Source organism: Platalea leucorodia (genome assembly GCF_965183815.1).
Source record: "Platalea leucorodia genome assembly, chromosome: 4".
Lineage (NCBI taxonomy): Eukaryota > Metazoa > Chordata > Aves > Pelecaniformes > Threskiornithidae > Platalea > Platalea leucorodia.
Window position 1 is genome coordinate 46,671,856 of NC_138826.1, and position 26,759 is coordinate 46,698,614.

Here is a 26,759-nt window from a genome sequence, read left to right on the forward strand (position 1 = left end):
AACCAGCATGGTTTCACTTTGAAAGTATGTTTTCAAAGCAAGAGCTTAAAAATTTGCATCTTTGTAAAGCGGGTGCTTGACCTAATTAAGCATAGATCAGAAGTAATGTGTGACAAACACAGGGGCCTTTGCTAGGGAATGCTGGAGCTCTGCCATTCTGGACACCATGTTTCTGGTCAGGTTCTGCTGCAGGCATCTTTTGGCAATTGCTTGAAACTCGACCTCTGGGGCATACGGGGGAAGATGAATTCCTTGCACCTTTAGAAAGACTTTTGAACTAGCTTTGAGGCCTAAGATATAAATATACTGTCATCATAATTTGCTCTTGCCTTCACTGCCAAAAACAAGTATAATTTTTGAAGAATGCCAGCTTTGTAAACACTCTGCTATTCTCAGCTCTCAAAAGAGCAACTGTGTCATTTTTTTGTGATGTAGCATTACTTTTTCAGACAGCTAGCATGACACAAGACTAGAGAAATGGATGCTGCATTGTTTAAAAAAACTAGCTGCTTTAAAGTCTGATAATCTTAAAGTGCTTATTCAGTGTTATCTGAATAAAAAATATTCCAGTATTAGATTTGACTGAAAATCCGAAAATTTGTTGCTGTTACACTAAGGTTGTCATTGCACCAGCTACTTTGAAGAAGGCTCGCTCCTTCTCTGTCCCCCCCACAGGAATTCATACTTCACTAGGTGAAACAAGTATCTCCAATAGCCATGAGCCTTAGGAAGATCCTTGGGTTCCTTTCTAAACTACAATGTAGGACAAAATGCATTACCTTCATAGTGCATGACTGTTTTTACACAGAAGTCAATGAAACCTTTCCTATTCTCAATGAAAGCAAGTTTCAGACTTTTAAATTCCTACTGACAGGAGTGGCAGCAGAACTGGACTGATGGGATTTCTTCCATACATGTCTTTACACTTTCTTTGCCAGTGGAAGTGATCAACTGCAAAGTGATTTAGCTGTAATGAAAGCGTGAAGGACAGTATCAGGCTGTTTTTGAGCTACAGGGAGAGAGGTTTTCTGCAAACAAATCCAAGGGGGAAAAAGACCTATTCCTCAAAAATAATAGTTTCTGAATTCTCCTTCAATCTTTTAAGAAGTCTTCTCTTCATCCTCAGAGCAAATACAGCATTTTTCAAGCCAAAAAAGTGTTCCAAGCAAATGTGATAAATGCAAGAATAGGGCTTTTTAATAGACTGCAACCTTAACCACAGAAAGAAAAAATACCTCTCCATAAGCAAGCAGCTTGTGAGTGAGTAGAGTTAACACAGGTACATGAATTCTATGTGTGTCTTCAGTTATGGCTTGAAAGTATCAGTCCTCAGTACCAAGACAGGATCTGAAAACTGTTCAGCGTGCTCACTGGCCTAGCGTAACTGATCTTCCCCCCCCCCCCCCCCCCCCCCCCCCGTAAGTTTTGAAAAACTGAAAATGTGAAATCATGTTTTTCAATAATGTACCATTTCACTGAATGAGAATGAAGGAACAGCCTCTTTAGCAAGACCTCTTACAGGTTAATTTCCTTGGCTGGGTCTTCTCGGATAGCATCCTTTTTTTTCCAAGGTTGTATGCTTTAAATTTGCCTCTTTTGAGGAAGAAGATGGGATTAAGATAGCCTAGGTAGTACATGGGAAGACAATGACTTTGGTTAATCCTTACTCTTGCACATCAGACTCTAGATGAACGGTTCCAGCTTGACCTGCTCCTAAAGCTTCAGTTATGGCTTTAAAAATTGGCCTGGTCCTGCAGAAGAAAGACCACCGTGTATTAAAGCATTAGTTAAAATTAAAAAGGTGAACATATAACAGTGCACAATAAATGCAGGCTGCTGTTGGAGGGAGTGGATTTTTCTGCTACTTTCAGACCCCGATGCCCACAGTTGCTGATTAAAGGAGATGGAGGTCCTTCTGGAAGAGGCTGGTTGCTGATGGACGGCTTCAGTGCCTGAGGGTGCTGGATGCCCTGAAGTAGGAAAGGAACTTGTAGCAGAGGCTCACCACAAAGTACCAGATGTTTCGAGCCATCTGTGACCTTGCAATGAAAATGCGCCAGATGATCACAAGGAGGGTGGTGTTGAATGCATATCGGATGTTCCTCAGCCTGAGAAAGAGACAGAGGCATCTTACGGAGAAAGACAAAAACAGCAAAAAGCTTACCAGCTTGCTTCATTTGCTACCGGTAATTTTGTAAGAAATCCTGTTTACAAGTGGCCCTTGGGCTTTTTTCCATTCCTATTTTAGTGAAGACACTGTGCCTAAGATGTCCCTACTGTCTTGCCAAGGACTGTGTTGAAGTTACGGTATAGTGAATACTTAATGGGATAAGTGGAATACCTGCATTGCAAGCCTCTCTTGTTCTGTGTACTCTCATTTCAAACCAGAACAGAAGTCATACTGAGAGTTGTCTCTTTATAATAGTCTAGGTCAAATACTTTCTGCTTTGATTTGGTATATTGGCTGTTTTTTACTTTGCAGGATTGGTGGCAGGCTAGAGGACCTTTGCAGGAGCTGATGAACAAGGTTCTGTTTGGGTGAAGCCTTGCCTTTAATGTTGGGAAATTACTCAATGATCATAAATGGTCTTCACTTTTGCAGTACTGCAGCACTGGGGGCTTGGGGGAGGGCAGAGTTTACACCATATATTTAAATGGTATTATTGGGTCTTTAAGATGCTAATCATCTTGTCCTCTTTCTGTTAAGCAAAAGTTTCTGCAGTTCTCTAATTCTCACTTTCACAGTGTCTGACCAAGGGAAGAAAGCTTTGTACCTAATGTCCCCAAGACTGGTTTAATTTTTCTAAGAGTCCTTTTTTTGGTAAACTTTATCACTGCACTACACCACACCGCCTGTTTAGACGATGAGGCAGTTACTGGCCTGTTACAGAGGTTCTTATAAATCCTTTAAAAATGACCCATAAACGAAGAGCTTGTTTAGGATTCCTTGCTATGGCAACAGGCTGTTTTATGCTTCTAGAATGCATAAAGAGTGCACAAGAATGGTTTTCTTAAAGGAAACAACCAGGCTCTTACTCCAAGAGAGCTGCTCCTTCTCCTTTTGCCTGCACTTCTCAGTAAAAGGGCTGGAGAAAGGAAGAGCACAATCTTTAACTGAATAGAAGGACAATCTCAAGCTGCTCATTCAGACTCTCTTAAACCGACACCAGGGATTGAATGCAAAAGTTCTCCACTCATTTTGGAGAATTTTTGCCCATTGCCCCCAAGGAATTAGAAACTTACTTCAACTTAAAATGAAATTTAAAATCATACAAATGCTTAAAGTTTTTATGCAATGTCTTTGAATTGCTAAAAACTTCTAAGAGCTCCACAAAATCTAAATCTGACCCATATTTTTGTATTGCAGTTCTGAATGACCAAGATCACCTGCATTCATGTATTCCTCTTATGTATTGTAACTTCCTTACTTGGTCATCTGCTGGGAAGGCATAATATCTAGCCCCTGATCGTTGGTGTCGTCAGAAGTCCTCTTTGTCTTACAGGATGGAAAAATGAAATACTGACACGCCTCTGCCATAAGAAATGAGCTATGCTATGTTCATCTCTGTATTATTCAACAATAATTATTGCAATGTAACTAGAATAATTTTCCTCAAAAGCCGTTCAAGGTAGCCAGGAGCTCTTGTTCTTGTCACTGGGTATGACTTACTTTCTTAAGTGCTGCTTTGCTGCTGGAATGCCAGCCATGTCCTCGTTTAGCAAGTACTTCTTAGCACCTAGGCAGTAGCTTTCAATGTATTCTGACCAGTGCAGCTGACGAACATCAAAGTTGTATAACTGGGATTTAAAGACAAAGAGCAGAAATTAAACGTCAGAGTTCAAAACAAGTTCACTTTAAGCATCAACTCTTCATTGACCTCTGTTCCTGGCAAGACCCTCTCTCTGAAGTTCTTAAAGTCACCAAGTTTCCAAGAAGACGTGGGCACTAACAGACTGTATTTCACAGCTGTCAATTAATGTCTTACCCAGCTACGCATGTGGGCAAAGCAAGCAGAAATTTAATGCTAGCTAGCGGAAAATAAAGGTAAGTTTGTCTTTCAGGTGGCAATTTTTGCATAAATACATATATTTGTACGTACACATACACATACACACACACACAATCGTGGAAGAAAAATGCCATCCCACTCAGGTGAATGGATTCATTGAAAACCTCCATGCAGTTTTTAATGAGTGACTTGAATTATATGTAAATAAATGAAATGGATGTTGAGTCAACAGGTGCCTCTGCATCAGTATTACTCTCTGCTGTGCTGCATTCTCTCTCAGCAGCTAGATCGACAGAAGTCCAAGAAATGGGTTACTCTGGTGTTTGCCATCAAAAAATCACATTGCAGAGCTAATTACCCCAGTTAATTTCAGATGCTTATACTGGAAAAATTGTTAGCAAGCTCTCAGGCGGTTGTCTGTCTATTAGAGCAAAGAAAGAATTTGTAAAGAAGAGGTTTTGTTGTAGAGATTTTTTTTTTTTTTTTTAAATGGATGAGTGAAGTGAATGGCATTTCTTATTTACAGGGTCTTAAAAGGCAAGATACTCAGAAAAATAACTTGCTTTCATCCCCATGCCAATCCAGGCCATTTGCTTTGGTGCAAGAGCTTTGGTATCAGACCAGCAATAACTTGAGCAGTGAGGGGTTAGCCAACTGTGAAATACAGGGGGTTAGCTACAGTGCGGATCCCGGTGTGTCTGTCAGATATGTACAGAACGTGTGCTGCCCATAAGCTATCTAGCTTGAATACTGCTCACAATGCAGCAGTGGCAACAGTGGATGCGGTGCATCTCACAAAGTTCTCATAAGCAGCTTGGTAGGCCTGAAACTCTGTCTGGCTTGCATTAAGTCCTTGATGCTGTAATTTTTTCTTTATCTGCCTCAGAACTAGCTCCTATCATACCATTTAAGTTCCCTCTACATCTGCTGTAGTCACAGCAGTGCCACTGCCCTTAGAAATCAGAACTTGCTGCATGCATTCCCTCTGCAGACGAGGGAAGAAAACTCCTGATTCTACTACTGGGAGTCTGCGCAAGAATTTCATGATGTGAGTGACACCAGTTTGATGTGAATGCCTAAGTATCTCTTTGCAAGGAGATACTGACTAAAGGTGCATTCAAGCTTATCACAAATCTACTCTTTGTATTCCTTCAGTCTTTCAGTTACAATACCATTCTTAAGGAGTAATATTTCAAACCTATAAAGACTACAGCAGGGCTTGACATCCTGCAAAGTAATTGCTCTCTGGGGACTTAAATCAAACAGGAACTTTTTTCATATTGTTCAGGGTAAGACACTATCTATTAACTAAGTAAGTTTCCCTGTGCAGTGCCCATTAAAGCCAGTGTGGATGAAAATGTCAAAATCTTTCAGGTAATTCCCGTCTAGATCACCCAGCAAAAGCTACAGACTGCCAGAAGAGATGAGGGAGAAAGTGATGTTGTAAAGGAGCTTCCCAGTTTTCCGAAAGTGAGACACAGAAAATTAGGATGAGAAGATATTGGGAATGCTACACAGTTTTTCAGTGATTAATTAATTACAATGAAATTCCCCATAGCACATATCTTTGCATTACCAGTGATAGTCTTTCTGGGGCCCCTCTACAGCACATTAGTTAACATGGTCATATCACCCCATGGAAGGGGATGCCTGAAATTCTCAGGGCCCAGAGCTGAGATGTGAAAACTAGAATTCACCTTTTCCTCTTAGAAAGAGAAATATTATGTGTCCATCAAAAAACTAACGTCCTTAGCTTTCCTATCCACTGGGTATTCCAGTCTATGTAGCAAACCACATGGGAGGTAGTAAAGTGGCCACTGTTACATATGATGCTTTTAACTAACTTCTCAAACTCAAAGGGCTGAGTACAGCTGGGTCACTGAGGATATAAAGTTATGTTCCCTTTGTACAGTCCATTTTGTCTGTGGAAACAAATCTAGAGTGTTTACAGGCCAAATAGAAGCCCGAGAACAAAAGGTAGAGAGGTGCCATGTTAACTGGAAAGACTGCAGTGATTGACCTGTCTCAGCAGAAAGAGCAAAACATCTCAGGAGAAAACATTCTCCTATAATAAATGGAAGGTTCCTGATAAGTTATTTAATAAAACAAGGAAATAAGTTATTTCAAGTTAAAGTCAATTCCAGACATCTAGGCAGATGTCATTCATAAGCTCAACAAAATAATTGCTGCAGATGAACAGAACTGGAGTTTAGCAATCCATATTCAGGACATACTTACCTTTTTGTCCTCTGTGTTAAGGTGACTCATTAACATATTCATATTATCTGAAGACCAATCCCAGGACTGGGTGGAGAAATACTGCAGGAGCATCATAGACTTGTGCAGTCGATTGATAATCTTCATCATTCTGAAACAGAGGAGGAGCGTCAGAGGTGGATAGGAAGTTTGACCTTATGCAAAAGCTGCTGGTTTGCTCTGTAGGTGTTTTCACCAATCCAGATGAATAGGTATGGCAATTCCTGATGAGCACTGCACTGGTGCTCACCAGGCTGAGAACTTGCTCAGCAAGTCTTAACTGCTCCAGCTGAGTCTTGAGCCTAACAGCTATCCAGCTTTTATTGTTGGCTGGAACATGGGTGCAAATATGCATTTCCCAGGGCAGGACTGATGCCTAACTTACTGGCTTGAACTAGCAAAGGTTGGAGGCCATATCTACATCACATACCATGTGTGAGGTGAAGAGCCCATCTGAGCTAGTATGAAGTCTGCACAGCAGATATTGCAAAACCACAAAGGTCTATTGCTTGCCTCCCAAGGTGGATACTTCTCCTTCTACCACACAGATGCTCTTCTGTTCTCTGAGTTGGCTCTCGAAGCAAGGCTCTGATTTTTGGAGTTAGCTCCAGTACAGAGGTGACTGCATCTGCAGAATCGACAAGCTTTGAAGTCAATTGCTCAACTCCAGTTTTCAGACAGAATCATAGCATGGTTTGGGTTGGAAGGGACCTTAAAGATCAACTAGTTCCAAACACCCTGCCATGGGCAGGGATACTTTCCACTAGACCAGGTTGCTTAAAGCCCCATCCAACCTGGCTTTGAACACTTCCAGGGAGGGGGCACACACAGCTTCTCTGGGTTCCAGTGCCTCACCACCCTCACAGTAAAGAATTTCTTCCTGATATCTAATCTAAATCTACCCACTTTCAGTTTAAAGCCGTTACCCCTCATCCTATCATTACACTCCCTGATAAGGAGTCCCTTCTCGTCTTTCCTGTAGGCCCCCTTTAAGTACGGGGAGGTTGCTATAAGGTCTCCCTGGAGCCTTCTCCAGGCCAAACAACGCCAGCTCTCTCAGCCTGTCTTCATAGGAGAGGTGCTCCAGCCCTCTGATCATCTTTGTGGCCCTCCTCTGGACCCGCTTGAGCAGGTCCATGGCTTCCTTATGCTGGGGGCCCCAGAGCTGGACGCAGTACTCCAGGTGGGGTCTCACCAGAGCGGAGGAGAATCACCTCCCTCAACCTCCTGGCCATGCTTCTTCCTATGCAGCCCAGGATACAGTTGGCTTTCTGGGCTGTGAGCGCACTTTGCCAGCTCATATTGAGTTTTTCATCCACCAATACCCCCAAGAAGTCCAGCATTTCAGGGCTGCTCTCAATCCACTCATTGCCCAGCCAGTATCTGTGTTTGGGATTGCCCTGACCCACGTGCAGGATCTTACACTTGGCGTTGTTGAACTTCACGAGGTTTGCATGGGCCCACCTCTCCAGCCTGTCCCTCTGGACAGCATCCCTTCCCTCCAGAGTATCAACCACACCACCCAGTTTGGTAGCATGCTTTTCATGTCTTTGGGCTTCTTTGATCTCTCACTCTTAAAAAATATATTTCATTTTTCTTAAAGGCCATTCCTCTCCCTGCATAATATAGTGGCAGTTTGGAGTGTTTTTTATGTCTTTCTTTATACAAGAAGGGTCTGATAGCATGCACTCCTGGTGGATGACCTTGAAAATCATCCAAGTCCATAGGCTTTTTTTGGGGGGGGATGGGGAACTGCTTGAACATCTTCCTGGAGCATGAGTGTCCTGGTAAAGATGAAAGCTGCTTCAGGGGCATGGCTGCTTAACAGGGACTTTGGAAATGTAGGTTCAGGTCTCTTGTGTGTCTTGGCCTTTTTTTTATTATTATTTTTTTATATAAAAGGGGATGACAGTAATGCTGTCCTACCTTGCAGAATTATTTTACAGTTGTCCCAATGGTCGTGAGTACAAAAGGCCTCTGGGAGGCAGTTGTTTTAAAGTGTGATGTACAGTGCTCAGTCAATTTTGAGAGAACACCACGTTCTCTCAGACTGTATAAGGGCAAGAGAAAGCATTAAAAGGCTGATTTCTGTGGAAAACAGAGCTGTTTTCATGAGAAATATTGAGCTGCCCAGAGGGTTACAAAGTCGCCATGACAAATAAAAGGTGGCAGTCTGGGGAAAAATGGTGCCAGGCTGGCCTCTCTCCCTGCAGATGTGACTGCCACAATGATAAGCACTAAGCACAGCAAAAGAAGACACAATGAGTACATCAATTCAGAGGAGAACTGTGCACCTTACCCAAAGCAAATTGAAAGAGCACTAAAACCTTACATAGGCACTCCTACTCAGAATTAAAGTGGCTTTCGTTTTAGAAGCAAAGCAAACCATCAGATTAAGGGAAGCTTCATTCTGAATAATTATGTGCACATTGACTGAATGTAGTTTATCTAAACTACTTTAAAACTACTTCAGATTAATCTTCCTGATTGTGCCTGTGGAGGCAAGTACTATGGGGCAAAGCTTTGTGAATATTTTAATACCTTTTAGGAACTTGGGAAACCAAGTATATGGCTAGATTGCAAAGATCTGAAGTTGCCCCTCAAACTGGCTCCCTAAAAGCCATCAGTATCTTTAAAGTGCTGATGGTTAATGGAAACCATCAGAAAATGGAAAATGAGAGTTAACTGTGTGTCCCTACTTATGTTTTGAAAAATAGGCCTCCTGTCAAGGTGGGCTGAATAAGCTCTGACTGTATATCTACCCAAAGCAACATATCTGAGTGGCTAGAAGTAAGGGTCAAAAAGAGAAATGAAGCATCTAAAGAGGTATGTATGAAAACTGTGGTTCATGCTGACTGAGCTCAAATGTTGTGACCACATTCAAAATATTTACTAATCTGGATGAAGGAATGGTCTACTGAAGAACGTCAACTGAGTAGAAACATTCTTTTTTGCAGCCTCTGAGAGGCTATGGCAAAGATTTCTTGTAGAAAATCTCATTCTCCACTGTGGAGGAACTGAAAGGAAAAAAGCAAGTACTAGCTGTCACTGATAGCTTTACTAGCTACACTTCAGAAATATGTCTTGCCTTCTAGAAAACTGTTTACAGCAATGATTTCTTTATTTGCTCCCACACTGAGCCTTGCATGAGCAGATTCTCAGGTGTGACAGATTGCCCCAAGAGACTACTAATGATATAAAACACATTATTTTCTAAGTCATGGATGGATGTGCAGCAATAACAGTAAGCCATTTAGGGCAGTTTTGCTAGACATCTGGCAATTTATGTGAAATGCGCTAATACTTAAAGTAAGCTTCTCAGGAGAGGCACTATATAAAAGTCTAAAGCTGAAGGAGATGACTCTTGTACCTCCCCTTTGGTAGATGGGATACTGCATGTGATAACTACAGGAGGAACTACAACTGAGTTCCTCTGAACTACCCTGCAATTCAAATCAGTGAAGGTCATAGGCTGACCCTGAATAAACAGTAGACTTGCAAAACCATAACCAGCTCCCAGATAACCTATTCCATATGATAACTCATCACCTCATGATGAGTTGAGTATGCATACAGTAGAGAACTGAAGCCTGAGTCTTTGTCCTGGCAAATAATTTTTTTCCTTTCTGCATGCAAATCTGGCATAGAGTCATGGAAAGAATCTGAGAAACTGCCGTGAAGATAGCTTCTACTTCAACAGATAGGAGTGGCAAGTGGGAAGAAAGTTAAGCCTAGGTGCTCTGTTTGAAGCAGAGGGAAAAATTAAAGGGAAACATTAAAGCAGGTTCAGTGACACATTTTTTTTTTTTTAATTTGATGTAGTTTACTGCCCTTAGACCATAAAGGTCTGATATTTAGGTAGCTGTGAAAAAAAGAAAGAATGAGCTGCTGCTATGCTTTCTACCACATTGCAGCAATACCTGCATGAGCTTAAGTATCACGTAAAAAGAAAAGGGGAATTATATTAAGAAAGAAAAAAAAAAGACTTGGTGAACTCACAAGTTCATTGCTGCACCCTGTTTGCTCAGGTCGCAAACCTTGAAGTTCAGAAGAAGATATCTTTCTCAGCATGAGTTCATGCTGAGCTCTATTTGAAATTTAAGTACAGTATTGTGGCCAATGTCCAATGGCTACTTATGCCAATCAACTTTATGAAAAGAAATGTCAAGTGTAATGGCAATGCCAAGATCTTACTGCTGCCTGTTTCAACAGAGTTTGGAGATTCCAGCCTATTCTTGCTCATATTCAGTTTACCTCTTTTTCTAGGGTAATTCTTGCCTCCTGGAAAACTGGACTTCTTTTTATGGGCCAATTTCCCTCTGTAGCAGAATATCAGAGAGAAATCAGAGCAATACATCAGCCAGGGATTTCCCTGCAAACAGCTGAAGCCAGCTTTCTAACTAGCAGAGCAGCACAGAGCAGCTGACATCAACACAGTGCTGGCATACCGCTCTTACATTGCACAATAAATTCTCCTCTGTGGTGGCAGGGAATGAAGGATGATGTTGGCTGAGTTATTTACACCATGGGACACATGTGCCTGTGTTCCTCCAAGCCATGACACTGCCAAGCCTCAAATACCAATTGTAATGGTGAACTGTCCTCGTAAATACAATTCAGAATTTATTCAGAATTTATTCAGAATTTATTCAGAATTTATTCATACTCAGAAACGTTCTAGATTTCAGGGTGCTGGGCCAGTGCTGGCAACTGCTAATTATGCATCTGATTTATGGGAAAAATATATTAGAATGTTCTAAATGTTGCCAGTCTCAAGTCCTTATGCAAGCTCCAGTCTTTACTCATGACAGATAGAGGTAATCACATCAGAAAGTTGCAATGGTGGAAATCTTGCTATACAGAGGACAATGTAACTATCAGTCCTCTTCTGGCTTGGGAACCTCAGAAGTGTCTAAAGCTGAGTTTAAAAGAGGTGCTGTCCCCCAGGTACTGGAAAGAGTGGGAACCCTAGGCTATACTTAGCTACAGCCATGCAGTTCCTTTTCTTGTTGAGCAGTCTCCTCCAGATGAAGACCAGGGACTCCAGGCTGAGGCAGCCAGTTCTCAGAACTTGTTAGAGATCTGCTCTCCGTAACAGTGGCAGGCGTGCAGGAGGCTGAGGGCGTGCGGTTTCTTACCTAGGCTTTCTCCCCGTGAGCCTCATGTACAGGTCGTAGAGTATGGCCGGTGCCTTGTGACTGACAGTTATCCAGTACTGGTTTATCAAGTAGTTGGACGTCAAGTGAGTGTTGGGTGTTCGGAAGGCCTGCTCCAGTGGGTTCCTTTTGAACGTGGACATGACATACTGCTCTGTAAGGGAACAGGCATTTTACTTAAAATCAGGCACTTAATTTCAGTTGAGTTGGGCACAACCATACCAACATGCTGCAGTAAAGCCCAGGTTATGGTGCTTAACATGTTTAACCTACAGTTCTGCAAACTATGTAACCAGGGGTTGGACAAGACCATCTCATGGTCCATTCTAGCATTACAATTAATGACTCCATCTATCGCCTATTTGAAATACAATCTGACTCTAGACTTAATAGCGGCAGACAAAAACTTCCTTATCAAAACGCAAAAACCTAATGGAAGAAAAGCAGGGACTTGTAGCCTGAAACACTTCAAACCAAGGAACTGCAGTTCTGCTTTCACCTGCAGCAGATGTAGAAAAAATTGATGCGTTAACATATCTTCAGATCACTGAAAGCAAACTTTGATCTGCTAGCATAAAACAAAAATGACATTTCTAATTTCTGACATTTTCAAAAGGGCTGGTGTCAATACTTACACATGTAGGGTGCTGCTTCTAGAAAGACTTCATTATACCCTTTCAAACCACATCTGACCCACAACACCAAATACCTCAGCCTGTTGTCAGAGGAGCGCTGGTTGCACTAAAGCAGCAAACTGTCTTGCATTCTTAACTTGAAAACTAATGATAGGGTAGTAATCTTTCATTCCCTTTGTATGTGAAGGGACAAAATACGTTGGGCCTGATTCTGAGGTCTTGCAACGGCACAGTGCCAGAGAAGTGGCATTGAGATGTGCATATCTGGGGCATTTGCATATTGCAGAGACTTAACAGAACTGCAGTAGTTGCATATAAGACTATCATCCTAGGGACTGATAAACAGATGGTGCTCCTATTCCTGAGCACCAGTGAGCTCAACAAAGAAGAATATATGGGCTTTTTTTACTTTTTTAAAAATGAATTTGAGAGTTACGACATCAATCTGTGCTCATATTACAGTTTACTCTCTAAGCTTATGTTACAAATAGAAAATCAGATGAGAATTTACAAGTCAGAAGAAATATCCAGATCATCCTTAGATAAGCAGATTCCAATCATAATATTCAGACAGTGCTCTCGTCTATCTGCAGTCAGCTCATTACTGCACTTCAAGTAGTGATTTTTGCTGTACTCATTCTAAGTAACAGCAACTAGAGGAGACTTGTTAGACACTTAGCTGCTAAGTTTAGACAACACAGACTTTTAAACTAGTACAATTCAGTTTCAGTGCAAGTTCACTGTTAATTTGCGTGTCCCGTATGCTGCAAGTTTAATGGCTGAAGGCCAGTTCTCCTGAAACTCATCTTGCATCTGAATAGCTAGAACTGACTGCCATCCCTTCTGTTTCACGTAGCCACACTGCAATGATGTGGTTATCTTGTGGCCATCCTGTGGGCTGCAGTAGGGAAATCTTACCCTTTGCAGTATGTTCTCTCACTGACATAAATGAAAGGTGCAAGTGTCCAAACTGTTGCTATATAATCCGAAGTGACATTTTCTAGAAGAACAATTTCCTTCTGTCTTTTCTCTCTAAACCCCACAGGGTTCTGCCCCAAGCCCCAGCTCTGCAGCAGCAGGTTAGAACGTGGATTAGTTTTTTTAAAGAAACAGAGAGTTTATTTACTGTTGTAGCTGCGCTCACCACATACAGGACCCACAGCAATCTAACGGGAAGAAGACCCGGTGGGCAGTGGAGAGGCTGCCTCCATGCTGCGAGCACCCACCAAGAGCTTTGATACCCCAGACACGCTGAGCACACATATCTGCAGGAGAGCACCTGCGGAGGTGAAGCACAGCATCAGCCATGCTGCCAGCCCCGGGAGGGGGATCCACGCAGGGTGCTGATAAATATGTCAACAGCTTTGCCAGCTGGGGAGAAGCTGCTCTTCCCAGTGGCAGATTTACCACCCGGATTGCCACCTGTCCCAGCTGTGCTGGCAGAGCTGTACATACGCATGCTCTGTCAAAATGGCAAGGATAAGAAAAAACTCCTATTTAAACTTCCCCATGTAGTTGTGCCTGGCAGGGAGGGCTTGCTGGACTGGTTTTACTGAAGATTTGGAAAGGCGTTTACTCCTGGCAGCAGACTGGCAATAAACAGTTTGGGATGGGCTACTGGGAAGGAAGCCGCTGTCCTGGCCTAGCTCTTGGCAGAGTTTGTGTCTGGCTAAGCAGTGCGTGAGGGGTTTCTTCCCTCTGTGTTACCAGCATGGCCATTTACTACAATTATACTGTGACAAAGCCCTAGTGGGCTTAAACATAGAGAGATCTGCTCCCAGTCTGGAGAGGGCTCTGTATCTGTGCCCATTCAAGCAGCTCATGGATCAGGAGAGCAATCGCATGAACTCTGCTGCTTCTCCCTGTAAGGAAGTTTCTCCAAGAGACACATTAAATCCAAGTTTACTTACAAACTCTCATCTGCTTATCAATATTTAAGTTGACTTAGCTTCATTCGGTCACTTCATTTCCTAACAGAAACCTATCAGTTTCACTGGGAACCACTGATATTTTGGAATTGTGATAGTTTTGATATTTTCTCCAGAACACATTTATGGCTCTGTTTATTCAAATCCTGATGTTAATATACTGCAAATCTAGTTTTCAGCTTTAAACTGGTTGAGAAGGTTTCGCTTTGGAAACACGTTAAAGACATTACTGCCTTTCTTTTCTCTTTGCATTTTTGGCTCTTTGGTCAGGATAGCAAGAAAGAACTAAACAGTAAGTGGAAAATGCAGCCCTTGCCATTTCAGATCATCGGCCATAGACCAAATTCACACGAATCAGCAACACCCTTATCTTGGTTACTAAAGGCTTGCAGAGGTAAATGCAGCTGTAGTAAAGCAGCTGCAGTATTATGCTGTGATACTACTCGGTGCGAGAAGCACATATGTCAAGAACAGATGAGATATCTGCTGAAAACTTGAGAAAAATTCTGAAAGTCAGGAATGAAAGTGGTTTTGCTTTAAAATGCCCATACAAAGGCAGTGAGACCAACGTGAAAGACTTACTGGAAGGAAGTCAGGAAAACACCAGTTTTGCGTAACTTGGAAGAGTTAATGCTATGGATGGTTTTCTTCATGAACCTCCCTTACCCTGGCTTGCACTGACTCAGCACTATCTCCTAATTTCTGGAAAGTGTTCAACTTTGCAAGCGTAGCAAGCCTCTTATGCTCTAACAGTTTGTTTTGGAGAGAGAGAGAAAGAATCAGATGGGCAGACGGGTCAGGCAGGCAGAGAACCCCGAACCAGAAATACATCACCTCTAGGAGCTACTGAAACGATTTAGCGGGTGGTTGGTCTTTCCCTCTGACCACAGCACAAAACCACAGCAGTAAACTCTACAACTCAAAGGCAAATTTAGCAGGGGGAGAATCAGACACCAGTCTTGCCTAGATAGACTGTCACGTATAAATTGAAATTAAATTCTCCCACGCTGAACACCATTTTAAAGCCTGCTTTGACATTTAGTTTTGAGCAGAAATTGCAAAATGTACTTCACAGAGTCAGACTAGCAAGACTTACATTGCAGCCAAGCAGAATATGCTTCTTCAGATTAATACTCAGTTGTCTGACCACATTTTGTTAATAGCAGCGAAAATAACAGCAGTAGTGGAAGGCAATAAGAAAAAAATCCCAAGGCATTGGCATCATTATTTGGAAAAGAAAGAAATCAGTTAAGGTTCCTTTTAACACTAGAGGTTTGTCTGTATCTGGAGACTAGTAGAATAAACTGGTCTGCAATGGATGTTTAAGCATAAGCTTTTAACTAGACTTACATATTTTTCAAATAACTCTCTTCTAGAGTCTCTTTCTCCTCCCTCCCTCCCTTCAAGCTCATTACCTTTGCATTCAAAATCTCCCCATCTCAGTCACTTCTGTTCCCTACCCAGGGCGTCTTCAGCCCACTCCTGTCTCAATTTCTGTTTGATCTTTCTCTCCTTTCCTCCTCTCCCCCTGAAAAATCCCTATTCTGTTGCGTTGGCCTGTCCTTCCTACAGCTGGCCCTGGTGTAAGTCTCCCTAACCAGGTAACCCAGGTCCTCTCCTCTGCAAACCCCATGTTTGATTTGCACTAAAATGCTCGGTCCCACGCCAGATGACTCCCATTCCCCACCCTTGTTTCTCATCAGCCCGGTCTCACTCTCACAACCCTCCACCTCGATGATCGGTTACAGACCCTGTGCCAGTCCGGCCTCCCCAGACTCCTTGATCAGACTCTCTTTCCCTCTGCTGATCCTGTGTCTCCTGTATGTTTGCATCAAACAGCTTCTTTCACGCTGGGGGAAAAAAAAATAATTCTGAAAAAGCTGAAAAACCACTGGAGGTAGACACGTGGCCTCAACTATTTCAACCTGAAAGGCTGGCAGAGCTAAACACAGTTGGAAACAGGCTTTTGAAAAGACAAAGTGACAACTCGAGTGGCAGATGCTGCCCCATTGCGAAGGAGGGAACTGGTGGGTGAAGTTCAGTCCTTCGGTGCAGGGGCTGGGCTACTCGGTGATAGCTCTTATTTCAGAGAGGTCATGGCTCTGAAAAGCCTGTTGGAAGTGTGTGCCATGAGACTGGCTGCCTAGAAGCCAAGTAATAGTGAGCAGACAGAGAAAGTAATATGAATGGGTTGAGAAAGTCTGTCATATATAAAGAAGATTTTAGAATTGTATGTATTTACCAAAAAGAAATTGGTAGAAGACTGAATTGAGAATTCAGACTGGATGGCTGCAGTCCTAACATCCTAATGTGATAAACCTTTCCCAAACTCATTTCTTACACCATGCAACATCTTTAAGGGCAAAATTTTGCTCTTTGATTCTCTGTCCTAATTCCTCTTTGTGAGTCTATACCTAATATCCCTCTGCAGCCTGCTGCTCTCGGGAAAACTGTGGATACAACATGTGGTAGAAAGAGCTCCACAGTGTCACCCAAGGAGAAAATTTTGCCTTCAGTCCCATCACGCAGCTGAACTGCTTATGCAATCTTCTGTTGCACTCAGATGATTTCATTGCTAAATCCACAGTTATGAGCAAAGTCACAAAATAAGATCAGTTACAATGCATTAATACATTGCTCTTTTCATCAGCAAAATTACACTGCAAACGGGTTAAGAAAGGCAAACCTCAGGTAGTAATGCTATGATGGCTGTTGCCTAACGTAGCAGTCTGTGAAGAGCTTTGCATTTACTCCTGTGTAAAAGAAGATCTGACTTTACATGTTATGAAGATTGGTTACATTCTCCAACAATCATCTATGAAGCATCACCTATTCTCAGACTGTGACAAACCACAGTGTTAGATTTCCTCATAAAAATATGTCAGGAACTTGGTGTGATTTTCTCACCACTCAGCCAGTTGCTGAAACCTCTTCCCTGCTAGATCACTTCATCAAATCTCATGGTAGGACATTAGTAGGATGTTCAGATAAGCCTTGTTCTGAAAATGCAATTATGGTCTGACTCTCTGCTGACTTAGAGTTTGCCACGTAAATAATGCAAAGACAAATGCAAAGCAAAAGCTGAAAGGTGAAACACCACAGCAGTGATTTGCCAGCATCCTGTATCTAAAGCACGAAGATATGAATTAATGTATAACAGAAAGCCAATTAGGCCCCGTACATCTGCCCATGAATGTACTGACTGCATGTAATATTTCTGCTGCTTGGCTTCAGTGTGTTTTCCACTGCAAGGATGTCAGGATTTGTCTCCCTTTCTTTCACTCCTATCTCAGAAGCACACCCACTTGAAGAAAAGTCAGCCACGAAAATAATTTGAATTCTTCCACTGACAAAATTCACGAACAAAAGGCAAAATGTTCTTGAAGCACACCTGTCATTTCAAGGCCTGCCTTCTCAAGTCTACACCAATCATTTCTGTTTAGAATTTTTTTCACAGAGAGAGGAAGAAAGGCGGCTCTACTTCCTTAATATACTGGTTTTCTGTGTTCTGAAAGCTAGTTTCCTTTATAAGAATACAAGATTCACTATCAAGGTTCTCCAAGTTCTTCAAAGCACAAAAAGTACCCCAAACCCAGCAACCCCAGCAATCGGAAAAGGAAGACATCCTGTTATAGCTATGCAGAGCATCTTCTCATAGAATGAAGGGACTGGGTCTCTATTCCTTTTTCCATCACTTTAATACCTCAGTGCAGCAAAGCACGTACTTTGCTGGGTTGTTACGTGATTACACCCACGATGAAAACTGTATAGACGCTTTCCTGAGCTGAATGCCCAGCACCAGGAGCTTTTGCTCACAGGACCCTCACTGACTGCAGCTGGGCCTCCCACACGCAGTCTGAATGGCAGATGCTGAATGCCACCTAACTACAGGGAAGCACCCTTTCAAAGCCTGCCTGAAGAACGCTATTGATGTTTGACACGTTCTAGGTTTAAATTAGACCTTACCCATTTCTCCCCAGAAGAAAGGGTTGATTCCACCTGTTGTGCAGTTGTACACCAACAGGTTTTTTGGTCTGGAAAAGAAAAAGTAGTATTATTTTAAGGTGTGAAGAAAAGCACCCAAAGCTTTATTAATGGAGCACGAAAGCTAACAGCCCAAGAAACAGTAACATCAGCTCATAAAAAAAAAAATGCAGAAGAGGTCATTTTTCATAAATATGAAAATATAGTATAAACCACAAAGTTTTAATAAGATTCAGTCAGATTCTGAAGACCATATGAAGTTAATTAAGACAGATGGGGTTTAAGAAAAATCATCTATATATCACGTATCAAAAATTATAAAAACAATAAGAAAAGCATGCATACTAACTAAATTCTGATTTTTTTTTTTTTTTAATAGTTTCTCTTAGTATACTGTAAATAATTGGCCCAAGCCAACCTCAGGGACACACTGTGTATTTTGCAATCGCTTACTTAATGGATATGATTTGTGTTACTTTTAAACTCCATTTGTCCGGGTGGTGATTAGATATCAATCCATTTCAACAAAATTCTCATTTTAATACCAAATAAAGCTTGGCTGTTATTTGCACGCGGAACCAAACATAGATCATACTTGTTTTATTTCTTCCTTTGATACAAGGCAAGAATTAGTCAAACAGCTTTTCTGATCTAAGCCTGCCTTGCCAAGGGTGCAAGCGAGGCCATCAATACAGCATTTTCCTTACTCCGCATTAGCAGCTGGAGCCATCTGCTGAAATGATAAAAGAAGTGAGATCTGGCCTTGAACAGGGGACAGGAGCTTGGCTGGAGGACACAGTGTCTCAGTTCTCCCAGGGTGCCTTTCTCCACTGGGGGAGGCTGGCTATGAGGAGCTTTTCTTTTCAAAACTCCTGTGACCGAAGAGACCAGGAGATAGAACCCCTAAGCCTGGGACAGAAAATCTCACACAGTAATACTTGAAAACTGCATTTGGATACTGCACAGTTTTAATGGTGCTTTTTTTAATAATGCTTTGAAATCACGGCATTTGACTGTGTGTTATCGTTATTACTAACCCCTAGCAGACTTCTACGGATGGTTAGGACTAATAGACATGTATCACGCTCCGAATCCATGATCTCCTGTAACTCTTAATTACTGAGTAGAAGCCTGATAGAGTGTTAAACATAAAAATGCACAGCAGCGCTTAATGTAGGGAAACTCTGCATTATGGAAATCAATACGGCAGCTCACTAAGGACTAAATCTGTAATATGTGCCCATATAGAAAACTCACCTAGTGCTGAGCCACATACACAGCCTGTTGCAAAGTGCACTGAAGTGAATGCATAGACTTCCACTTACTCCAGTGCGTCAGGCCCATTAAACACCAATGAAGAGGATTTCTCCATTTTCCCAGCTTCCAGTGAAGAGTCTCTCCCTGTTGATTTTTTTCTATTCTCCGCCCTCCAGCTGAGTCGGTGACCTTGGTAGAGTGTAGAGCTTTGTAGAGCTTCTACACTATGTAATGAAGATTGCAATTCTCTGCTAAGTTTTAGAATTTAATTGCCCTCAGTAATGTCACCTGCCCTGAAGGATACTTTCTAATTAGACGATTTGGAAAAAAAATTTAAAAATTTAAACCATACATGCTATTCTTGAAGACAGGTTACATATGCAGCTCTTCTCTACCCTCAGCTCAGAGGGCTTACTCTGTCTTTCAAAGTAAAATATTTCTGCCTTTTATTTGCCTGGTGTTGGTTTCTCAGAGTTGCATAAACCTCCAGAATAATTCATGTGGTTTACTCTGTAGCACTTCCTAACTAATGATTGAAGGTCAGAGCCAGAGCTTTACAGGAAAAGATCTTAAAACCTTAATGTCACTTACACATACCCTTCTCAACAATGCAAAGAATAGGGTTTTTTTTTAGATCATCTCCCCTTTCATATGAGCCCATAATATATTTATATTGTGCAGTGTTTTCGAAGGAAAACATGCAGAGCATTTTCAAAACTCTAGAAGCCACTTGAAAAGCGAGTCAGTGTAGCTGCCCGAGAAAGGAGGCCCAAAAAACAGCTGCTGCAAAGCTGCAGTAAAGTTCTTGCACTTCAGAAAAGTGATTTCTGAAAGACAGACTTGTCAGCTGAGCTTACATTGTACTGAGAAACTGGTCCCACCTGTAGCTTTAGAGATTTCCTAACTCTAAAGCCTGCCTTTATTGCTTCTGCTACACTCTTAGTCCTTGCCAACCTGGGGAAGAAAACACGAACCAGAAAATGAATCAACAAGGCCCTTGCACAAGTTCTCAATTAGTATCTGGTTCCCTTTAAAGTCCAGGTGCAGGCAGTAAATGCCGAAGTCCAGCAGAAACGGGGGTGCCTTCCCACCTGTGCACAGCAGTGTACCACCCGGCCGCGAGGGTGAGGTTGATGGCAACATCTACGGGAATCATATCTGCCACTGCTTCGTTGTTGGCGATGACAGTCCGCAGAATCCCTTTGCCTGCCTGTGGGACAAAGGAAAACAGTCACTGATGTAAGGTTTCATCAGCTTGGATTGAGGACAGACTGTCACGTTAACACTTTTCAAGCCTGGCATCTGCTGCAGAAGGTTATTTGGTTTCTGTGAAAACAAAGATGGATCTCACATGGATCCCACTGCTCTGCGTTTTCAGAGGAAGTCTAAAACATGATGACGTCTGTGCTGTGTGTAACAAGAAAAGCTGTGACTCTTAGTTAACTCAATACCTTAAAAAAGAAACATACCTGAATTCACTGCAGTAAAATTCCCTGTGATACCCAAAGTTCCATTTTCTTAAGTGACCGAGGCAGACAAAGGTCTGAGTGTCCCTCAAAGACAACAGTCACTTTGGAAATGACATCGATAGGCTTTCTGAAAAGCTGACTCCTTTTCCTTTGGATGTGTTTGCACCCTCTTGTTTTCCAAAGCTGTGTCAGTTAAGCACAAAGATACAGTCAAGACGTGGCCCCTGCCTTGAAGAGCTCACCACCCAACGAAACGCAGGAAATGAATGAGTGAAAATACAAAGTATTGAAAACCAAAGAGAAGAGGTAGGCAAGAACAGAAGATTTTCATTTTGCTTTGGTTGGAAGTACATTTGTCAGGGGTCAGGCTCCCCAAAATGTATATATTTAACATGAATGCTTATCAAGGGGTTTCCCTGATGACCAATTAGTCTTTGGAGGTTCCACAGGAGAGACAAGGCTGGAAGAGGCTTACATGAACAGATGGCACCGTGGCAGACTTAATTAGTCAGGACAATTCAGAAACACAGAAACCTGGAGGTGAAATGGGGTGAAGGAACTTAACCTAGCGTGCCAGGTATGAGGGCTGAACAGAGCAATTAAAAAAAGAAACTCCAACAGCCGAGTCAAAGTTGCAGTCAAGTTATCTAGTACATGGGAAATAAAACGCGATGAATTTGAGTTTGAAGTAGAAGCTGAGGGCCCACTGAAAGAGCTGGGAAGATAAAAAAGCGCTAGTGAAGCAAGGAAGGAAAAAAACTCTTATAGTTTAGATCCATGTAAAACCAGAGGGAAGGACTGAGTGAAGGGGCAAAGGAATACGCTCTGCAGATTCAGGAATATTTAGAAGTCAGGGCAAAGGAAATTTTTTAGTGAATTTTTCTTTTCTTCCAACCTGAGACTCCCATTTCATCATGAAATAGCTCTCCAGCTGTGAAAGATAAAGTTTTGCTACAGCAACTAGAGAGGAAGTGCCTAGCTGCGCAAAACCACTTGCCTGAAGTCTGGGGAGAAGAAAGATGGGATGAAAAAAGCATTTAAGGCTTGATAGTAACTCGTAAAGCATGTGCCATCGTCTAATGGTAATCAGTGGATTTGCAGGGACACCACGTCCCCTGTTTGGGAGGTGTTTATCTGGGTTATTTTGTTCTCTTTCTCCCCCCCTCCTTTCCCCTTCTATAGTCAGGTGGTTTTGTTACATTTCACAGCTTGCAAGTAAGGGAAGACCACTTACGACTGATTTAATTTTCATAAGCGGTTGCGTCTCATCCTTGGTGCAGCTTGCAGAGGGATCACAGACAGCCAGACTCAGAGGCAACCGTGTAAGCTTCCCCACATGACACCAAGCATCCTCCTCAAGCCCATGGCATGCAGTTTACCTCTGCCACCCTATGCGGAACCACGGTTATGCTTAGACATTAAAACCTTAACTTGAAACACCCCTACGATTTTTTTTTTTTTTTGTTCCTACTACTGATTTTTCAAGGGAAAAAAAAGCAAAAAGAACTAAAGGAGGCAATCAAGCTCAGCTATGAATTTTCCACTGCTGTGAACACATGCCCCCAGGAGACCACTGCGTGATCAACTATCACATTTTCATAGGTACCCTAAAGAACTTTTTGAGGTCAGGCTTCAAAACTAGGAGGTTTGATGGATGTGCTGAAAATATGCCTGTATTCAGAGCAGCTTGTGATGGTCATATGCACATGAATTAATTAGATATTTAATATACTGTGTATTTAATAAAGACTTCAGGTTTAAGTGTTTTAAGTGACTTTTTACATTGGAAATTATTTGGTACATCTTTATCAGGTATGGCTTGATTTCTGTTTGCAGTTGCTGACATGTTTTTCATGAAATAGAAGCTACTTTAGCTGAAGCCTCTGAAACCATTTGGTGGTCTGAGTCACGTTTCTGGACAGCCTCCCAGCTGAAGCGCTTTGGGGCCAGTCACTGTCCAGAACATGAATTAAACCACGGTTCTGCCCTACAGCTTCACTGCCTTGCAGGGAGGAAGGTCATTACACGTAATATGGAACAGCGAGACAAAATGCCTCAATTACAGTCCAGCGGAAATGTAATTAATTTAATTTTGTTTTTCAATCAACAAAGCTTCTCCCCACAGCAGCTGGAGCAACTGTAGGTAAAAGAAACATGATTAGCCTATCAAGAACAACAAACTCCCATATTTTACGAATATTTAAAAGAAATATATCTATTTGTGGAATGAAATGATCAGACTCAAATATTACAGTGATGACTGAGGGGAAAAAAGAAAAAAAATCTTTGCAAGGTTTGGAGTTCAGATTTTGCTCAGATGATCCCAAAGATCACCTGAGCCAAATCTGAATCTGGGGGTTGTTCTCCATATAGGATGAGCTTGGGTTAGAAGTTGAAAGTGAGTATTTTAGTATGGGGGGACTTTAAAAAAAAAACCAAACACCACGAACACCAAAACACTTCCCTTTTGCTTTTTCCTTCCTTAATTAAGGCTAATAAAGCTACCTGACTAATAAATACACTTTGAAATACAGTTGGCCAAGACAGCTGGTTGTAATCAAACAACTTCCAGGTAATCAAACTAACGCATAACTCCCATGTTCAAGGGTTAATTTTCAAACTATCAAACAGGATTTACCAATTCACCATATCCAAGTACATTAATTCAAAACGTGTATTTATTTTTTCCCCCCCCCAGAAGACCGAAAGTCTCTTGGGCTCCCTAATAATAAATACCTTTCACTTCCAGAAAACTAGTACCAGTCCAAATAAGTTCAGTAGCAACTGGAGACGGCACCAGACAAATTCTGTCTGTCAGCACTGGCAATCCCCCCTCGCTTCTCCACACCACAGAGTCTCTGCTCCTGACTGACGGCAGCCAACACTGCTGCCCATGGGGCCAAAGAAGCATTGGACATGGACAACCACCTCGTCTCTACACCCTGCACCTACTGTAATTGCTTTTGTCTTTTTCTTGGTTAAGTCTTGATATAGTTACATATCAAATCCTCATGTTTAATCACTGAAGAGCTCAGTGCAGATGACACAAATTTCATTGTCTCTTTATTTCCTATATTGAAGAATCTCAGAGCTTCAATCCTGAACTGAAAAATACCATCTCTATTTCAAAACTATTTCAGTACAAATCAAAGCTTTTATATAAAAGGGAAGTTATTTACTACAGTGACCCTAGAATCTCAAAATCTTTACTTTCCATAGAGTTAATTTGGGGATAATGATACAAGCTGCCATCTGTGTGTGAAAACTGGCCTAAGTGAAACCACCATTAGGTTTGCTGTTGTATTCAATAGGGCTACAAGTTTTTGCTTTGAAGAAAGAAAATATTAGTTACTGGTATGAGTGGCAAAGGATAAGCATACAAACTATATGCAAGCTCCAGTGTAAGTTCCTAAAGTGGACACTATTAAAAAAGACTGATATATGGGCAAAAGTTCCAAATACTTGACCATTAGGTGTTTTTTACTTGTTGACAGATGAAAAGAAAAGAAAAAGGAGAAAAAATGCTTTTTAAATTGCAAAAGACTTGATGGGCATGTTTTTATATGGCTGAAAGCACATAAATTTGGCCTGTGTTTCATAACATACTAGCATATGATACATGTATGATAGCAACTTGCTGTAATTTGTGACTTAGGTTCACTGGTAAGGAATAAAGAACAATGCAATGGAAATCTTTTGTATAACGTCTTTCTTGCAAACTAAGTCTGGATAAATTTTTGTGATAGACATTTTTAATGCTGAAAAGTAAACATAAAAAAACCAAACCTCATGGATATCGTTACAAAAGTTACAACCTGTCACATCAAAATGTAAGGAATGGATCTGCAAAATTAAGGAACTGCAAAACCTTTATCATGGCAACGGCAAGACGTCATGCAAGAACACAGAAAATGGCACAAGATGCTGTGAGTAGAGCAGAGAGAGGTAGTACAAGCTTTATGAGCAGTCATCAATGAGTAAAGGGCTGAGAGACAATTATTTTAAAGAAACTGTGAGATGAATAGGAGCTAATAACACTTTGCGAACACAAATGATGCATTTGGGGGTTTTTGAGTGTCTCTGAAGTGTGTAACTGGGGTTTCAGATAAAAGCATTAGCTGGGATATACCCACTAATTTCATTAGTCCTGTGGATTTCAGAAGTAACTGTAACAGTTTCTATTTATGCTCTACTTCAGGTACAAATGAGCTTTTTCAACAAGATGATATTTGGATTTTATTCTGCTCTCCTATGATTGCAGACTACTAATCCTTTTATACACTGCATCAGACTGATTACAATATAGATTTTACAAAGTAATCAAGTTCGACAAATCATACATGAACAAAAATATCTGCTCATAGCTATACAGCGTTATGCATTGACAAATAGACCTAAGGCAGCGATTTTAGTTCAGAAAAAAAACTATAAGCCAGGAGAAATGGTATACAACTTTACTGTTTTCATATGTTAAATTGTAATGATTGTTTTCATATTACAGGGAATATTTTATCAAGTTATTAATGATTTATCTTGGGGGTTTGCTCCTCGCCATTTTGCACAGTAGTTATTTACAGCAAGGTTAAGCAAGAATATAGTGAATTATCCACGTGACTAGCAGAGTCTGAATTGATAGTTACACACATTATTTAGATGTACTCTGCACATAGAGAATTCCTGTACAAAGCAATGGCAAACGAGACCCAGAGTCTTTGTTACTGTAGAGTGGTCACAAACTATAGCAGTGGACTTAGAAACAATACATATGAAAATAAATCAAAGCGTAAGTAATGCTGCCACGTAGCAGTAATCCAGCCTGTAAAATTAAGTTCTAAGATTTACGCTTTGACATTTGTGAGTTACCCCTAGTTTTCAAGGATGCATCTTTAGCCCTTTCTTTGAAAATCTGGCCAAATTTGTCCAAAAATAAAAAGTACAATTCACGTTTAGTGAAACAACACCACAAATACTCTTTCAATGTCCTTTTTTGAGCAGAGCATAAATACACAGTCTTCTGGGTCCCACAGGCAAACAGAGGTATGGCAAGTGTGTGACATCTTTCTACCAGATTCAGAAAATTTCTATGATCCTTTTTTGCACACAATTTCTAACAGGGGCTTTAGAGTAACTTTAAAGTTGCTATTTTAGTAACTCTAACTCCACTTTAAGGGGAGTTTAAATGGTAGCATATATAGACATACCGCAACAAATATTCCACTTGTCCCATTGAAGCTGTCAATCCAACCCTGCAAAAAAGAAGAATGATTATCATTTCTTTCAGTGACACGTTGCTTACACAGGCTTCGAAATGGTGAAAGGGCTACAATGCTGTGGTGTAGACAAAGAAGCAACGAGACAACAGTTAAGGTGTATGCCAGCCTACCTGGGAAAGCTGCCAAGAAGCTAACCAGTGCGAAGTACCTGATTGATTTTAAATAGGGGATGCATTGTATGATACCTCATACTCTCTGCAATTTACCCATCAACAACAGAAACAAATTTTGTTTTTAGAAACCGCTTCTTTCTTATAATAACTTGGTTACAGGAATAAACTCTGGCTTCAAACACTACAGTGTCTTGGTGCTGTCACTCTTGCTGGAAACAGTCTGTGTGTCATATACCATATGACATACAACACGCAGATGTCACTGAGACTGATTTGATCCAGTTACTAGGTAACTGCACATGATGTTATCATATGCTTTCAAGGACCACGTGAGGTCTAGGGTGCTCATCAGGACCTCATTAATAGGCTCACTAGACCACGCAAAGACTTGAACCAGAATGCATCAGGACTGTGACCGACCCTCAGATCTCATGTTTCCCCAGCTAGTACAGAAACTCCCCTGTGTGCCTGGCTGGACAACTGTACTTTGCAAGTCCAGCATTTTGTACTATTATTATCCCAGCTCTTCTTATTATTGCTTAAATGTGTTCTTTCCACTTGCAGGCAAGAGTCTTTCCTGAAGATGCTGAAGAACGCTTGCTGTTCTACTCCAGCACAGGTCCTCCATCTCTTCCATGCACTTTCCTATGAACTGTAGCACTTGTTTCTCAAGCAGAC

At 41.5% G+C, this 26,759-nt stretch overlaps 1 protein-coding gene across 1 annotated transcript in view; it reads right to left on the bottom strand.

Moving 5' to 3' along the window:
• Nucleotides 1-1,877: 1,877 nt before the first annotated feature.
• Nucleotides 1,878-26,759, bottom strand: part of FAR2 (fatty acyl-CoA reductase 2) — a gene marked incomplete at its 5' end in the record, with an annotated part of 82,604 nt that continues 57,722 nt past the window's right edge. Inside the window, 7 exons of the mRNA XM_082308808.1 lie at nt 1,878-2,108; nt 3,671-3,798; nt 6,249-6,378; nt 11,405-11,576; nt 17,952-18,019; nt 20,318-20,436; nt 25,897-25,941. Of these exons, the coding sequence (XP_082164934.1) occupies nt 1,946-2,108; nt 3,671-3,798; nt 6,249-6,378; nt 11,405-11,576; nt 17,952-18,019; nt 20,318-20,436; nt 25,897-25,941 (825 nt within the window). The 3' untranslated portion in view covers nt 1,878-1,945. The remainder of the gene's footprint in view (nt 2,109-3,670; nt 3,799-6,248; nt 6,379-11,404; nt 11,577-17,951; nt 18,020-20,317; nt 20,437-25,896; nt 25,942-26,759) is intronic.